The 18,659-nt window shown below is 42.6% G+C and overlaps 1 protein-coding gene across 4 annotated transcripts in view; it reads left to right on the top strand.

Annotated features, from left to right (window-relative positions):
* The window catches only part of REPS1 (RALBP1 associated Eps domain containing 1), a 138,583-nt gene that overhangs the window by 118,357 nt on the left and 1,567 nt on the right, over nucleotides 1-18,659 (top strand). For 3 of the 4 annotated variants that reach the window (XM_075862428.1, XM_075862426.1, XM_075862427.1), the window contains 6 exons: nucleotides 7,867-7,985; nucleotides 9,324-9,388; nucleotides 13,974-14,153; nucleotides 14,489-14,578; nucleotides 15,618-15,766; nucleotides 15,973-16,078. In XM_075862428.1, the coding sequence (XP_075718543.1) occupies nucleotides 7,867-7,985; nucleotides 9,324-9,388; nucleotides 13,974-14,153; nucleotides 14,489-14,578; nucleotides 15,618-15,766; nucleotides 15,973-16,078 (709 nt within the window). The remainder of the gene's footprint in view (nucleotides 1-7,866; nucleotides 7,986-9,323; nucleotides 9,389-13,973; nucleotides 14,154-14,488; nucleotides 14,579-15,617; nucleotides 15,767-15,972; nucleotides 16,079-18,659) is intronic. The other variant, XM_075862429.1, reaches the window with a different exon arrangement.

Below are 18,659 nucleotides of genomic sequence, written 5' to 3'. Positions count from 1 at the left end.
CCCCCCCTGTAGAGAACGCCATACGGCGTCCCCCCCCCCCCCTGTAGAGAACGCCATACGGCGTCCCCCCCCCCCCCCTGTAGAGAACGCCATACGGCGTCCCCCCCCCCTGTAGAGAACGCCATACGGCGTCCCCCCCCCCCCTGTAGAGAACGCCATACGGCGTCCCCCCCCCCTGTAGAGAACGCCATACGGCGTCCCCCCCCCCCTGTAGAGAACGCCATACGGCGTCCCCCCCCCCCTGTAGAGAACGCCATACGACGTCCCCCCCCCCCCCCTGTAGAGAACGCCATACGGCGTCCCCCCCCTGTAGAGAACGCCATACGGCGTGTCCCCCCCCCCCCCCTTGTAGAGAACGCCATACGGCGTCCCCCCCCTTGTAGAGAACGCCATACGGCGTCCCCCCCCTTGTAGAGAACGCCATACGGCGCCCCCCCCCCTTGTAGAGAACGCCATACGGCGTCCCCCCCCCCTTGTAGAGAACGCCATACGGCGCCCCCCCCTGCAGAGAACGCCATACGGCGTCCCCCCCCCCCTGTAGAGAACGCCATACGGCGTCCCCCCCCCCCCCCCCTGTAGAGAACGCCATACGGCGTCCCCCCCCCCCCCCCCCCCCTGTAGAGAACGCCATACGGCGTCCGTCCCCCCCCTGTAGAGAACGCCATACGGCGTCCGTCCCCCCCCTGTAGAGAACGCCATACGGCGTCCCCCCCCCCCCCCTGTAGAGAACGCCATACGGCGTCCCCCCCCCTGTAGAGAACGCCATACGGCGTGTCCCCCCCCCCTGTAGAGAACGCCATACGGCGTCCCCCCCCCCCTGTAGAGAACGCCATACGGCGTCCCCCCCCCCCTGTAGAGAACGCCATACGGCGTCCCCCCCCCCTGTAGAGAACGCCATACGGCGTCTCCCCCCCCCGTAGAGCACGCCATACAGCCGCCCCCCCGTAGAGCACGCCATACAGCCGCCCCCCCGTAGAGCACGCCATACAGCCGCCCCCCCGTAGAGCACGCCATACAGCCGCCCCCCGTAGAGCACGCCATACAGCCGCCCCCCGTAGAGCACGCCATACAGCCGCCCCCCCGTAGAGCACGCCATACAGCCGCCCCCCCGTAGAGCACGCCATACAGCCGCCCCCCCGTAGAGCACGCCATACAGCCGCCCCCCCGTAGAGCACGCCATACAGCCGCCCCCCCGTAGAGCACGCCATACAGCCGCCCCCCCGTAGAGCACGCCATACAGCCGCCCCCCCGTAGAGCACGCCATACAGCCGCCCCCCCGTAGAGCACGCCATACAGCCGCCCCCCCGTAGAGCACGCCATACAGCCGCCCCCCCGTAGAGCACGCCATACAGCCGCCCCCCCGTAGAGCACGCCATACAGCCGCCCCCCCGTAGAGCACGCCATACAGCCGCCCCCCCGTAGAGCACGCCATACAGCCGCCCCCCCGTAGATCACGCCATACAGCCGCCCCCCCGTAGAGCACGCCATACAGCCGCCCCCCCGTAGAGCACGCCATACAGCCGCCCCCCCGTAGAGCACGCCATACAGCCGCCCCCCCGTAGAGCACGCCATACAGCCGCCCCCCCGTAGAGCACGCCATACAGCCGCCCCCCCGTAGAGCACGCCATACAGCCGCCCCCCCGTAGAGCACGCCATACAGCCGCCCCCCCGTAGAGCACGCCATACAGCCGCCCCCCCGTAGAGCACGCCATACAGCCGCCCCCCCCCCTGTAGAGCACGCCATACAGCCGCCCCCCCCCCTGTAGAGCACGCCATACAGCCGCCCCCCCCCCCTGTAGATATCTACAAAGGGGCTGTATGGCGCTATCTACAGGGGGGCTGTATGACGCTATCTACAGGGGTGGCTGTTAAAAAGGCACTATCTACAAGGGAGGGGGGGTTGTGTGACACCCAGGGGAGGGGGGGCCCCAGTCAAAAGTTTGCTATGGGGCCCAGTCTTTCCTAGTTACGCCCCTGGGCATGACCTAAAATGTGACTGTCCGTTTTACACTGACCAGCAATAATACACTGCAATACCGAAGTATTGCAGTGTATTATAATAGCAATCAAAAGTTTGCACAGTAAAGTCCCCCAGTGGGACTAAAAGTTAAATAAAGTTTGAAATAAATAAATAAATGTCCCAAGTAAAAAAATACATAAACCCCCCCCCCCCCCCCCACCACCACTTTTTCCCCTTACAAATTACTTTATTATGAAAAAAAGTTACACATATTTTGTATCGCCGCCTCCGTAACAAACCCAACTATAAAGCGATTACATTATTTAACCCGCACAATGAACGCCGTAAAAAATATAATAAAAAAAATTAACGCCAGAATTGCTGTTTTCTGTTCATCCTGCCTTCAAAAGAATTTGATAAAAAGTGATCAAACAGTCGCATCTGCTCCAAAATGGAACCAATAAAAACAAAGCCGTCATACAGCTGCATCCGTCAAAAAATTTAAACGTCATGGCTCTTAAAATATGGCGACACAAAAGCAAATAATTTTGAAAAAAATTTGTTTTTACTGTGTAAAATTAGGAAAACATAAAAAAGTCCATATAAATTTGCTATCGCCGCAATCGTAACGACCCGCTGAATAAAGTTATTTATACCACACGGTAAACGGCGTAAAATTAAGACGCAAAAAAAAATGGCAAAATACCTGGGTTTTTTTTCCAGTACCCCACTAAAAAAAGTTATTAAAAAGTTAATCAATAAATTATATGTACCCAAAAATGGTTCTATTATAAAATAGAACTTGTCCCGCAAAAAAAATCCTTATACAGCTATGTCGACGCAAAGATAAAAAAGTTATAGATCTTTGCATTTGACGATGGAAAAACGTACAAAATTGCTCGGCCATTAAGGTTTCAAATACCTTCGGTATTAAGGGGTTAATTTCAGAAGATCAAAAACAATCCAGGCACTGATCAGGTTAGATATCTGAAACGTCACAACTAATTCATTCCATGGTCTAATGGAAGATGATAGAACACGTCCAGGGCTGATGACTGTAATCTCCGGTTATCAGTCCATCACTGATGCATCTGATCACCTGGGAATACCATTGGTTGAAATCAGATGTTCTTTCACCTGTCAAATGAATAAATGTAAGTTATTTTTTTTTTATAGTAAAATAAAAAGGGGTTAGGACTGTTACTGTGTAATTGTTATTTCTTTAGTAGGTCATCATTTATCACTAGTATTTACTCAAGAGCCTGAAGACCATCTGTTAATTTCTAACTTTCATAACGGCTCGAGGTAGAGGGTTGAAATTTGGTGGGATTTAATGGTCATAAAATCTACCAGTTAATGCCCAAAAAAACACCCCCCACCTACTTAGGGGTGGTCGGGGGTAGCAAAATCTTAAATGGCATGGGGGGGTCGAGTGGGGGCTCATTTGAAAGCTCTTTTCAATACAAAAACTATTTTGAGAGAGGATTTTTTTTCGCTGAGATATTTAACGTTCATCTTCATTATCGTATATTTCCGGTTTTAGCATTACCCAAAATGCATCGCACGGAGGTCGCACGGTTGGATTTATATCTCAGCGGGGTGCTAGATTAATGTGAGTCCTCTTGCCACTCACTTGTTAAGATAAGGACCCCGGGGTTTGTCACCCCCCCCCCCCCCCCCGGTATTTAACGACGCCAAACCCTCTCTTGAACAGCCGGTATGACTTGGTTTCTTAGCAAATTGCAGTAATTTTCTGCATTTATGTTTCCTTCAATGAAAAACGGTCCTGCAATATGATTGAGCAATAATCCGACCCAAACGTTCACCTTCTGAGGTTACTGGGTATGACTGTCTCTCATCCAATGTGGATTTTCGTCTGCCCAATACCTTGTGTTCTGTCGATTTTACAGAACCGTTGAGTTCAAACGTAGCTTCATCCGAAAAACAGGTTGTTGAAAATTTGATGATTCTCATCAAATCGTGTCATCATTGTATCGCAAAATTCCACTCTTCTGTCGTAATCCTCTTCGGATAGCTCCTGAACTAGACGTATTTTATAAGGATTATAATGATGCTTCCGCCCACCCCTCCGCCCCCAAGGAGATGGGGGTGTTTGTTTTTTCAACGTTAAAGGGAATGTGTTGCCAGAAAAACATGTTTTTTTTTTAAAAATTAAACATTTAGTGTGTGGGTGATTAAACATTGTTCAAATTTTTTTTATTTTTTTGCACCAGTCCATGTAATATTATAAATTATTTCTAATTCATAATACTACCCATTTTTGGTCACTAGATGGAGCTGTTCCCAAAATTGCAGCATTGCAACATTGGGTTAAAAGCGCTCGCTCTAGTGAGCTCTCAGCATCCCCCCCTCCTTTATCCTGGCTAGTGCCGGGATAAACGAGGGGTTTGAAAGGTTTAACCTCCTACACTGTGTGTCGCCATTTTTTGAGGTAACCCACAGTGTAGTAGGTTTACATACAGTAGTAAACACACACAAACACTAACATACATTGAAATCTCTTACCTGCTCCTGCCGCCGCGGCTCCCTTGGCCCGTCCGCTCCCTTTGCTGCCGCTGTCCGTGTGCACAAGTCCGGAAGCCGCGACCGGAAGTAGTAATATTACTGTCCGGCCGCGACTTCCGGTCCACAGGAAAATGGCGCCGGACGGCGCCAATTTCGAATAGGACTGTGTGGGAGCGGCGCATGCGCAGTTCCCACACAGACGCCGTACACGGCAGTCAATGGGACGGGAGCCGTTCACAGTCCCTATGGGACTGTGGCTGCCGTATTCCATGTCTGTGTGTGTCGTTAATCGACACACACAGAAATGGAACAAAAAATGGCAGCCCCCATAGGGAAGAAAAAGTGTAAAAATAAGAAACAGTAAAACACAAACACACAAATGAAAATAAACGTTTTTATTAAAGCACTAACATCTTTAACATATAAAAAAATTATTTGTGATGACACTGTTCCTTTAACTGGTAGATTTTATGACCCCATTAAATTTCAACCCTCTACCTCGAGCCGTTCAAAAGTTGTGTGTGTAGATATATATATATAGAGCAAATCCAATATACAGGTCAGCACTCCAGGTTCAGTGAAAAAAATGGATCTTTTTAATCAACACATGCAACGTTTCAGCCCTGCTCAATGGGGCCTTTTCTCATTTGCTTTTTCTATATGTATGTATGTATGTATGTGTAGAGATAGATATATAGGTGTGTGTGTGTGTGTGTAGAGATAGATATATAGGTGAGTGTGTAGAGATAGATATGTGAGTGTGTAGAGATAGATATATAGGTGTGTGTGTAGAGATAGATATATAGGTGTGTGTGTGTGTGTGTAGAGATAGATATATAGGTGTGTGTGTGTGTGTAGAGAGATATATAGGTGTGTGTGTGTAGATAGATATGTGTGTGTGTGTGTGTGTGTGTGTGGAGAGAGATATAGAGATGTGTGTGTGTGTGTGTGTGTGGAGAGATATAGATATATATAGATGTGTGTGTGTGTGTGTGTGGAGAGATATAGATATATATAGATGTGTGTGTGGAGAGATATAGATATATATAGATGTGTGTGTGGAGAGATATAGATATATATAGATGTGTGTGTGGAGAGATATAGATATATATAGATGTGTGTGTGTGGAGAGATATAGGTATATATAGATGTGTGTGTGGAGAGATATAGATATATATAGATGTGTGTGTGGAGAGATATAGATATGTGTGTGTGGAGAGATATAGATATATATAGATGTGTGTGTGTGGAGAGATATAGATATATATAGGTGTGTGTGTGGAGAGATATAGATATATATAGGTGTGTGTGTGGAGAGGTATAGATATATATAGGTGTGTGTGTGGAGAGATATAGATATATATAGGTGTGTGTGTGTGGAGAGATATAGATATATATAGATGTGTGTGTGTGTGTGGAGAGATATAGATATATATAGATGTGTGTGTGGAGAGATATAGATATATATAGGTGTGTGTGTGGAGAGATATAGATATATATAGGTGTGTGTGTGTGGAGAGATATAGATATATATAGGTGTGTGTGTGGAGAGATATAGATATATATAGGTGTGTGTGGAGAGATATATATATAGGTGTGTGTGTGGAGAGATATATATAGGTGTGTGTGTGGAGAGATATAGATATATATAGGTGTGTGTGTGTGGAGAGATATAGATATATATAGGTGTGTGTGGAGAGATATATATATAGGTGTGTGTGTGGAGAGATATATATAGGTGTGTGTGTGGAGAGATATAGATATATATAGGTGTGTGTGTGGAGAGATATAGATATATATAGATGTGTGTGTGGAGAGATATAGATATATATAGGTGTGTGTGTGGAGAGATATAGATATATATAGGTGTGTGTGTGGAGAGATAGATAGATATATATAGGTGTGTGTGGAGAGATATATATATAGGTGTGTGTGTGGAGAGATATATATATATAGGTGTGTGTGTGGAGAGATATAGATATATCTACACACACACCCCTGTATATCTATCTCTACACACACACACATATATATATATATATATATATATATATATATATATATAGGTGTGTGTGTGTGTGGAGATAGATATATAGGTGTGTGTGGAGAGAGATAGATATATATATAGGTGTGTGTGTGTGTGTGTGTGTGTGTGTGTGGAGATAGATATACAGGGGTGTGTGTGTGTGTGTGTGTGTGTGTGTGTGTGTGTGTGTGTGTGTGTGTGTGTGTGTAGAGAGATAGATATATATATATATATAGGTGTGTGTGTGGAGAGATAGATCGATATATATGGGTGTGTGTGGAGATATATATATATCTATGTGTGTGTGTGTGTGTAGAGATAGATGTGTGTGTAGATATATATATATAGGTGTGTGTGTGGGGAGATAGATATATACAGATGTGTGTGTGTATAGAGAGATAGATATATAGGTGTGTGTGTGTGTGTGTGTGTGTGTGTAGGTAGATATATATATATATGTGTGTGTATATATATATATATATATATATATATATATTATAGAGAGAGATGGATAGAGGTGTGTGTGTGTGTGTGTGTGTGTATGTGTATCAATGTAAATGCCACAATTCCTAGAGATTAGCTTTATGCTGGGGTCACATTAGTAGCGATGTCTGCACTAAATGCTATGCAATGTTTGAACACGGCCTTAAGGAAATCCTTAAAACATATCACCTGTTTGGGTTCCCTCAAGGGGTCATCTGGTTTTGAAAACCCAATTAGCCGGAGCAAAGAGCCTCTCCCGCTCTGAAGGACCCACCATATATCCTCCTAATCCACGTGCGCTCCAGTCAGGACTGCACGTTATTGTACCTGTCGGTCAGGTTCTTTCCTTGACCCACTAATTCCTAACCACAGCCCTGGTTTCACTGTAAAGATACGATCTCAATTAAAACAAATAAATAAAAAACATGCAAAAAGCCAAAATGTTTGTAGCCAGGGAAGAGGTGTTGCCGAAGAATCAGATGTTGAAACTATTTCTCTACCTGTGTCCTTTCTGATATTTAACCAACGCCCTACTAGACACTTGTTTCTATGGCAACTTGGCTCTGTAACGTCTGTGCCACCTACTATGTAGTCTAACTAGATGACTTAGATGATGCGGAGTACGCTGCAGTGTGCAGCAGCCCACCCCCCCGTTCTGTTATTTTTGTGACTTGCGTCTATTCCGTGTTGGGGGTGGGGGCTCGACTTGTGGCTGCTTGGTTTATTAGGACAGAGTAGCCTTTCTGTTTTGAACACCTTTACATAAAAAGAAGAAATGTGCCAGAAGTGACTTCAATGGTGAGTTACTTGTATTGTGAATGTCTGAACTTTCAATGTTTTCTTGTTTGAAGTGTCATTGCTAATTTTGCAGGTCCCATTCTGGCACTTCTCCGGACAGTACAGCACCACCGCCGCCTCCACCAAGGCCTCACGCCTCCCATTCGCGCTCCTCTTCCTTAGACATGAATCGTACATTCGCAGTCACAACAGGTGAGGACTTTTTGCGAGTTGTTAACTGGCTGCTTTATACTTTTTCTAAAATCTACAACAAAGTATTTTTTCTTTCTCTGGCAAAACAAATCCTGCTGAATATCCGTTTTATATCATTACACCTTTCTACTGTGTTTTTTGTAAAGCGGAGGATGTTCTGGTCTGTTATTTGCCACTACACTTTGGACTGCTGAAGGACCAGTTGTGGCCTCCGTTGGCTTATGAGCAATATCCTCCTTAATATATGATTACATTACATATTCCCTTACTAATGTTTGGATCACTTTCTTATCTGCTGAAGTCCCTAGAGTTACACAAGTCGCTTATTACACCACTTTAATCGCATTTCATACTCGGCATTGTACAGTATTTTTCTATTTTGCATAAATTCAAAGATTGAGTTTATGGTGACAAAATGGTTAGGTGGAGTTCTCTTTGCGGGTTTTTATTTTTTGGGTGGTTTCTATAAAAATACAAATGAACGCACATTTTTGTGAATTATAAACCGGCTGAGCTGGATATCCTCAATCTCTTTAGTTTTATTTCACTACTGCCTAAGCGTTGTATAGATTCCTGGACTACTCTCGATGGAAAGATGCAGATAAATGTATATGGACTACATTAGTATTAACATACTGAGGAGATGACTGTAGTGTTCTTCGAAGGAATGGGAGTCCAGGGAGATCTCTGCCCCTATGATCACTACTTTCTTATATCCAGATCGGAGAACCTCCACAAACCTTTTCATACACATTTGTGGAACTTTCTGCTTTTATGTTTACCGGTTTCTAGACACAAAGTCTAGATAATTAATGTACCTGTAGAGATTACTTGGGGTGGGGAAAAAAAAATTCTTGAAATACTTTTTCTTTTGTTCCAGAATTTAGTCCCAATATAGGACCATTATATATCAAAGTGGACATTTTTTAATCTGTTACATGGATAAGAGACTCCTTTTCTTTTTATTCTTCATGGAAATTCCAACCACGGTCACATGTCTTTTATTGCTATCCAGCTGTACCATGGGGAAGAAGTGCTGCGGCGTGGACAACTTTCACACTTCACAAGTTGTGTTAACACAGTGCCTATCATTAAAGGGACAACCACTTTATCTAAATGTAGACCTTGTATGTGTAACTGCAATGAGGCATGAGAATGTTACAGCGCTGACCTCCTTGTCATTGCTGTTCTGCGGGGATACACATGAAGGTGGTCATGGGAAGATAAACCTTTCTCTATATCTTTTGAACTGACTGCACCGTGTCACAAGTGTGTTGTTAATGCAACCAGTGTAATGAAATGTACAAGTATTACATTTGTCCATCTATTCTATAACAGGACAGCCCCAGTCTGCAGCAGTAACACACCCTCCCGCAGTCCCGCCCCGACCCCTGCCTACACAGGTATGTGACAATATTGAATATATGTAAGTTATCACCAGAGATAAATCGTGACTTGCCATGCAGTAAATTGTCCTAAGTTTAGCAAAGACTAAACATAGCCCAAGTATATTTGTTGTCCGATAGTTATTCTGCCCACTCATTTGGCAAGCTCAAGCTATCTTGCTGAACAGTTGGTTTAGGAACCATTGTGTTTCTTGCCATTAAGTGGCATACATACCACCTCTAATTCAACAAAATTGGATTGGAAGAAAAGAAAAACTCTGTAGCAATTTTTGATCAGTACATGAAGTTATACATATGTAGGCAGGTTAGAAGTTTTCATTGGCAAATTAGAAGCTTTCATCCTATAGACAAATCCATCTAATGTAGTGAATCCACTAACTGCATTTTTCCATCCTGAAGACCTGCCAGGAGAACTAAAAAAAAAAAAAAACACATACATTCATGTACATTAAAATTAATATGAAACCCATCTTCTATGCTGACATACAATTTTATGAATTTGCAGACCAGACATCTAAGGCTGCACTACTGAAACATTCTGATAAATGTCCCTTTCGTATTTGTCAGATGCAGTTTTAGGATGACCTTGGGTGCTTTCAAATCACGGAATACATCCTCTCCTTTTTGTCTGTTTGTTTTGACTTTTTTTTTTTTTTTTTCATTTTACTTGTAAGGCAGTGTTCACACTTGTAAAACAAAAAAGAAAAAATATTTCAGAAATATAACAAGGCACTCTTGGGTTGTTGAAAAATTATGAAAATTACTTTATTTTAAACTCCAAATGTTTTTGGAAATATAAATATATGCAAACAAATTAAAAAGATTTTTCTCCTGGCCAGGAAAAAGTTACAGACAGATGGAAATTACCTCCTATACACTGATTACATTCCTTGTAATATAGATGACATTGATTTATATAGATATTTCCAACCAAAATTGGGGTCAATTGCATAGACCGGAAAAGCCGCTGGGTTACGGTCACACTTGCGGTTTTTCCTTATATATATATATATATATATATATATATATATATATATATATATATATATATATATATATATATATATATATATTATTTTTTTTTATCCTCAAGGTGGCAAGAGTTCCTGTTCAAGAGGGTTGGTAATAAAGTTATAAGGAAAGCTTTCCTATATGCAATAGTTCCTTTCATAAGAACGTGGCCATCATGCAGTAAGAATTTTTTTTTATTTGTGATGTGTGTGTTTCTCGCTCTTCCCTTTCAAAATCGGATCCTTTTTAGGAATTGGGGGTAACCAGCAGTCTATTCATAGACCAATGCGGTCGATATACATTCCTCCCGATCCCTGCTGTTATCCCAATAAGCCGTTTTCCAATGATTTTATACGGCAATTCTTACTTCTATTATCCACATGGGTTTTTACCTCTGGTCATCCGGAGAGCACCGATTTTGAAAGGGGAGAGCGAGAAACACACACATCACAAATACAATTTTTTTCTTATTGCATGATGGCCACGTTCTAATGAAAGGAACTATTGCATATAGGAAAAACCGCAAGTGTGAACGTAACCCAGCGGCTTTTCCGGTCTATGCAATTGACCCCAATTTTGGTTGGAAATATCTATATAAATCAATGTCATCTATATTACAAGGAATGTAATCAGTGTATAGGAGGTAATTTCCATCTGTCTGTAACTTTTTCCTGGTCAGGAGAAAAATCTTTTACATTTGTATGCATATATTTATATTTTCAAAAATATTTGGAGTTTAAAATAAAGTAAATTTTCATAATTTTTCAACAACCCAAGAGTGCCTTGTTATATTTCTGAAATATTTTTTCTTTTTTGTTTTACATATATTTTCTTCAGAACTGGCATCGTGTGATATTGATATTGCATTTATTTTTTGGGTTTTTCTATTAGGTATGGTTTTCATTAACCTGATCTTGTTTTATATAAGTGTTCACACTTGCGTTGGAGGCTCTGTTACTTCAGTCGCAGATCCGGTCAAAAATGCAGAACGAAATAGTGCAGCATGCAGCTCTATGTTGTTCGGTTAAAGGGTGGACCCCATTATAGTCAATGGTGTTTGTTGGGCGACGATGTCAGTCATTTGACAGATCAGTAACCGACGCTGCTCCTATGACTGAACAGAACAACGGAAGTGACAAACACAGGTGTGAACAGAGCACAAGTTACTTCCCCAATTGTAAAGCGCTGCAGAATGTGTTCCACTATATGAAGATTACTATTATTCCTGGTGACAGACATCTACACTCCACTCTATTTCTGCTATCCTTCACTTCACTCAGCATGAACCCATCACCCAGACAGTATTTGATCCAACATGGATATCAAGTGCAGATTTATTTATTCCCTTGCCCGCAGAAGGGGCTAGTCCCTTAAATAAAATGTAGCGCCTTGTACCTATTGTCACTCCTCCACACACACACACACACACACACACACACACACTCATTCCTGTCGCAAACCCCCCCCCCCCCACTACCAACACACACACACATTCATTCCTGTGCGCAAACCCCCCCACTACCAGCGCGCGCACACACACACACACACCCCTCCAAACACTTTCAAGTGACAATTAAACTGCAGTCTCCAGTCTCTCCAACCACCTCGGCCAAGTTTTCCAGAATTTATCCAGACATTTCCTACTAAGGTAGAGCTTCTTATACATAGGCATATATTTATTTACTAGATGCAGCCAGTGTATCAAACTCGGGCGTTCTGTGCTCTTCCAAGCCATAATTACAAACTTTCGTGTCCAGAACATAACAATGCGAAAGAATATCTTCTCTTATAGTGGTTGTGTATAACGTCATCCATAATGCCCAAGAGGCACATCTGAGGGGTAAGAAGTCGTGGAAACTCATAATGGGTATGAAGAAATTCGGCTACCTCTGACCAAAAGGGGGCAAATCTGGGACACATCCACACGCAATGTAGAAAGGTACCGACGTCTGACTGGCAGCGAAAACAACTATCCGAAGTCAATGCTCCCATCCGCTGAAGCCTAACTGGCGTGTAATAGATCCTATGCAAGAACCTAGACTGTATTAGAAAATCCCTTGCACTCACGACTGAATCAAAAAAAGAGGATTCCACCTCCCACCAGTCCTCCTCTGTCAAGGTAGGGACCAATCAGGTCCTCTAATCCAGAGAAACCCACCTGAGGCGACGTAGAGCCAAATTGGGCACACCAGGCATGTCGTAGCTGGAGATGATAAAAAAAACATGTCCCTGACATGTTATATCTCTCCTGAAGTTCAGAAAGAGATACCAAGCCAGAATCTGCATTAAATACCTGCCCCAGGAATTTGACTCCTGCCCCTGACCACATCACTGCTCCCGGTAGTGATTCAAGATGAGGCAACCAAGGATTACTCCATAGTGGAGTCCTAGGTGAGTATGAGGGGACCGTAATAACCTTTAGCAGAGTGTGCGCTGTCCTCCAGGCTACAGCCACCGTCCGAAGTGGGATTGGTACACAGCCTGGGGATTTAAATCTGTATAGCAAATTTGTCAGACTTTCATAAGAGGTCATAAGCGCACCTGCCAGTGCAGTGGCTGCATTACTCAGATCTATACCTACCCACCAACGAGCAATCACCAGTTGAGAAGCTAAATAATAGAAATTAAGATTTTTGAGTGGATGAATAATACATGTATAATCTATCAAACGGAAATTTCCAACGCCACACATCAGTGAGATGAAACGCCTTAATTAAGATAAGCAGATGTCTGGTCCACCCCACCCGTACGAGCCACCAATGCATCCGGTACTGCATTAAAGTCAACCATGCACACCACCGGACTAACCGGAAACTTCTTAGCCACCAAATCTAGCAATGCAGGATCCATAGGCAGGGGAACATATAAGTTAATAATATTAAAAAATGACCTATTAATCGAACAGTACATTCTAATATATCGACCAAAATGATCACTGGCCACCTGCACCACCTCCAGGCACAAACTTTTGGCTATTGGGAGCGATCCTCCTCGCGAATAACTGGAGTAGGAGGAGTGATATCCCCTTGCTATCCAGGCACGCTGAAGGGCTAGTAGCGTAGGATTCAGTTTGCCTTTCAGTTGAGGGGTAACCCGACAGAAACCTCTGTCAGAACTACTCGACGGAAGAGCAACGATGATGTGAACAGGCCATTAGATTGAAAGCTCTTATCGGCAGGGACCTCTCTTTTTGTCCAATTGTTTTTTACTTTGTTTTGATTATTTGTCATTTTACTTGTTTTGTTACTTTCCCAATTGTAAAGCCAATGGAATATGTTGGGGCTATATAAATAAACATGATTATTGTTACCTACTCCCTACCTGGCTTTACTAATGACAGTTGTGTGTATGTGGGGATGTTTGGTGATTGGATCCACCCAAGGTCTTCCGAACACTGCCAAGTACAGGAAAACATGGTAGAGTATTTCATGCTTTCCATCGCTGTCAGGACGGGTAAGTTATTACAGTAAAGTCTTTGTGTACCTTGTGTATTTGCCACAAATGCATGTTAGTAGGATACATTGGGACCAAAGCCTTTGCTTCATTATGTTGTTGTCCATATTCCTCGCAGACTTCAGGCTCACACATGCACCACTCAGTGGATGCTGAAGGTCTTTTAACCCATCCAAGTACTTCTCCTCAGCAAATGCCTGAGCAGCCAAATTTTGCAGACTTTAGTCAGTTTGAAGCATTTGCGTCATGTGTGACAGATCAGCAAGCCGAGGACCCCGAGAAACCGGAAGTTGTGCAGGTTTGTAGACCTCTCCATTCACTAGGGCTACAAATGGATGAAATGCCAGGTTTAACAGTTATAAATAACTACACATAGCCTAAATTGACAAGTTAAACCAAAATCGTTCTATTCTACTGCTGTATTTTAATATATGCCGTCATAAGTAAGAGTAAGTTCAATGTGTTCTTTGTGTAGTGCGATATCTTAGGCTGCATTTCCTGGTACATGACTCTAAATGTGATTGACTTTAAATACAATTCTTGACTGTTGCTTGGATTAGGTCTTAACTTTCTTTTTTCTAAATGTATTCTTTGACACTTGCTAAAATGCACATGAAATTCATGTCTCAATAGGTTGAGAAGCTGTCAGCTGATGGTGTCCGTGGTGCCAAGTTAAATGGACGTGTTGAAGATAAGGCAGTTGTTGCTGTCCCTGCCAATCCAGTAAGTATGCGCTGCCGACATGATAGAAATGTATGGGGACGAGTGATCGGAGTAACGAGCGCTCGTCCCCATACTGTCTCCTTATAAAAAATTAAAAAAAGAGCAATTGAGCACGAGCTGACTCATTGATTGGCGCTCATTTACACGGCCCTCATCGGCCCGTGTAATATCAGCTGAGCAGGCTGTGATCTTTCTTACTGCTGTCATTTCTCCCACTGTACAATCTTCCATTGACCCCAGGAGGGTGATACATAGACTTTATAACCCCTCTTTACCAATGAGTGAGGATATGTGCTGTCACATTTTATTTATTTATTTTTTCTTTTCTTTTCTACTACACTATTTAGTAACAAGTAATACTGTTGGTATCCCAAGGTTTAAACTTTCTTTTTTCAATCTGGTTTCCATATGCACATCAATATTTCGTCCTTATTCAGAACCGTTTTTCCTTTGCTTAATCTGTCGATTGCCCAGACCCCTTTTGGTTTAAATGTGTTGTCCAGGGTTAGAAAAACATGGCTACTTTCTTACGAAAACAGCACCATATCTGTCCATGGGTTGTGTCTGGTATTGCAGCACATCTCCATTGAAGTGAATAAGGGGTGCAGATTGACATTAACTTATAGGTCGAACATAATTGTTTTCAATTCAAGCAAACCAATGCAAAGTGTAATCAGAGTGCCATCATTTATGGATCTTTGGTGACATTGTTCTATATAGGTTTAGCATTGGGAGAGAGAGACACAATGTTTAATTCCTTGGTGTATAATTAGAGTAGGTGAGTTATGCTTGTGCATTAATATAGAAAGCCACATGCACTTCAGATAAAAACAGAATAGTCATTGACTGGAAAGTTGGTGAAATGACTAAACTGCCACTGATCCCCCATAATAAAAGAATGTGAACAGTCCACTCCAGTTTGCTCTGTTTTGCGTGGTGGAGCTTTGGAAACCCCTCCAACATACTATATACCTGCACTGTATTTATTTAAGCTATATTTCTTACTTCTTTTTTTTTTTCTAATCTATAAATTAACCAGGGAAAAGGGAGCACACCCCTTGCACCACCGCCTAAACCTGTCCGCAGACGGTTAAAATCTGAAGATGAACTCAAACCAGAAGTGGAAGAATCCAATCCGAAGCAGAGTACTGCACCTTCAGTGCTTGCCCCCCAGCCATCTATCCCAAGGTAACTTTAACACTGAACAGGCGTTTTTCAGCAGACAAATTCTATAGGCTTATATATCCACTACTTGTCTGTGGCTATTCAATCTAGAACAATTTTCTTGTTCTAATACTTCTACCAGGTATGGAGATCTTGCCTGAATAGTGCAAATGGATATAAGTCTTATATTTGACTTGAAGTGGTAACATTTCGTATTTTCGTGTTTCTAGATCAGCTGGAAAGGACAAGAAAGCAATTCAGGCCTCCATTCGGCGCAATAAAGAAACAAACACAGTTCTTGCACGGCTCAACAGTGAATTACAGCAGCAGTTAAAGGTAAAAGCCACATCAATGGGTCACTCTGTTAAAGTTAAAGGAGTTGTCCCATAAGATAAAATTGACGGCCTATACAATTCGCTAGGGGTCCGGCTTTCAATTTTCTCATCAATCAACCCCTTTTTAACACTTTTCTAATAAAGTCAATTATGTGCTTACTAGGGTTGCAAGATGCATCGAAACTTCGATACTGTGCACCCTCAAACGGTTCAATACCATTATTTCATGTATTTCGATACTAAGCTGTGCGGCCGCACAGGTTAGCATTGTAACATATGAATGTAGTCAGAGCGGGGCTGCGGCTGTGTGATACAGCCATTGCCCCGCTCCGGAGTCCTGACGTATGCACGTGCGGTCAGCATGATGTGATGCGACCAGCCCAGCACTAATGATTGCCGGCACTGGAGACAGAACATGCACTGCAAAACACCCCCATGTTCTGTCCTACGTGCCTGCGCCACCGCTCATTAGTGCAGCATCGGCTGTATCACCTTATGCTGACCGCGCGCACACACTTATTGTCAGGAGCGGGGCAATGGTTGTATTACACAGCTGCAGCCCCGCTCTAACAGCGGAGATCGGAGAAATTTCTGATCTCTGCCGTTCCCCTTAATCCTGCAATCATATCTGACCGCAGCATTCAAGGGGTAAATGAGAAGGGGGGATGCCCTTTGGATCACATCACAGGGATTTCCTGTGACTTGATCGGGGGACATACCATATATGGGCACACAGCCCACGGTCCATTTCCTGTTAGGGCATAATGAGGTATGTCCTAACAACTGCCTGTGTACTATCAGTACAGAGGCTAATGTACTGGCATATATAGATATCTGCCAGTACATTAAAGTTTAAAAATAAAAAGTAAAAAAGTAAGTAATGATAAATTTAAAAAAACAAACGCATTTTTTTTTTTTTTTTTTGCAATAAACATTAAACTAAGTCTCCATACATAAGATATACACACATTCGGTATCGTCGCAACCGGTTTAAATGTATAGCGTCATTCATGTTTATGCTGTTATAAAATAAAATCTGTTTTCTTTAACTTATTAATGTGAGGCACGAGATATTATGAATTTTGAACCTTCATGTGCCTCACATTAATAGTAATTTAACCCCATCATGTACCTCACACATTAACCCAATGTTGTCCATTATGACTGAGGAACATGATGGGGTTAATTACTATTAATGTAAGGCACGTGGAGATTCAAAATTCATAATACCTCGCGCCTCACATCAGAAAATGGAACAAGTTCTTTTTTATTTTTTTTTCTTTTATTGTTGGCTAAAGTATCATTTTGGTATAGAGTATCACAATACTACACAAAGTATCGGTATCGAAGTCCAAATTCTGGTATCGGGACAGCCCTAGTGCCTACTGCATTTTATATGACACTATTTTCAGCCGGCAGCTTATGTGCCTGACTCTTCCATAAACATGCATGCAGCGATGGCATTTATGTTCCTGTGAGACAGACTGCTACTTATTTCCCCTGGCAGCAGACCTTTTGGCAGGATCATTGGTTAGACGCCACATGTATGCGAGTGGTGGTTACTTCCACTGACAAATATCTCATGTCTATGGCAATCTTCTGTCATAGATGTTAGTCCCAGGTATAAGATGGCCAAGACACAAACCCCTACACTCTGATACTTTCTCACTCTCCCCCTATCTCTCATACTCCCCCCTCTCTTATGGGAGAAATGACTGTTTAACCCCTTCACGCCACAGCTCTTTTTCAGATTTTCATTTTCGTTTTTTCCTTCCCACCTTCCAAAAGCCATAACTTTTTCTTTATTTTTCCGTCAATATAGTCCTATGTATGAGGGCTTGATTTTTGCGGGACGAGTTGTAGTTTTTCGTAGCACCATTTATTGTGCCATATAATGTACTAGGAAACTGGAAACAATTATTTGTGGGGTAGAAAATGAAAACAGCGATTCCTCCATGGTTTTATGCGCGCCGTTATTACGGACTTCACTGTGCAATTTAAACAACATGCTAACTTTATTCTGTGGGTCAATACGATTACGGCGATACCAAATATATATAGTTTTTTCTATGTTTTACTACTTTTACAAGTCGCCAAATTCCGACAGCCATAACTTTTTTTTATTTTTCCGTCGAGTAAGTGTTATGAGGGCTTATTTCTTGCGGGATAAGCTGTAGTTTCTAATAATACCATTTTGGTGTACATGCGATGGTTTGATCACTTTTTATTTCATTTTTTGTGGGAGATTAGGTGACCAAAAAAATAGAGATTCTGGTGTTTACAAATGTATTTATTTTTTTACGGCGTTCACCGTGCGGGTTAAATGATACATTGTAATAGTTCAGACTTTTACGGACGTGGCGATATCAATTGTTTGTTTTTTTACTATGCTCTAGGGGGAAAAGGTTTTTTTGGAACTTTTAATTTATTTTTTTTTTATTTTTTTTTTACATAAAAAATAAAACTAACTCCTTTTTCACTCCATTAGTACTGCTATACTAATGTGATTCTGACGGGCAACTATAAAGCACTGCCGGAGGCAAGGCTTAATAGTTGTACAAAGATGGTGGACCTGGGGGACT

Source organism: Rhinoderma darwinii, chromosome 4, assembly GCF_050947455.1.
Source record: "Rhinoderma darwinii isolate aRhiDar2 chromosome 4, aRhiDar2.hap1, whole genome shotgun sequence".
Taxonomy (NCBI): Eukaryota; Metazoa; Chordata; class Amphibia; order Anura; family Rhinodermatidae; genus Rhinoderma; species Rhinoderma darwinii.
Note: the sequence above shows the minus strand (reverse complement) of the source record. Positions and strands in the feature narration are given on the sequence as shown.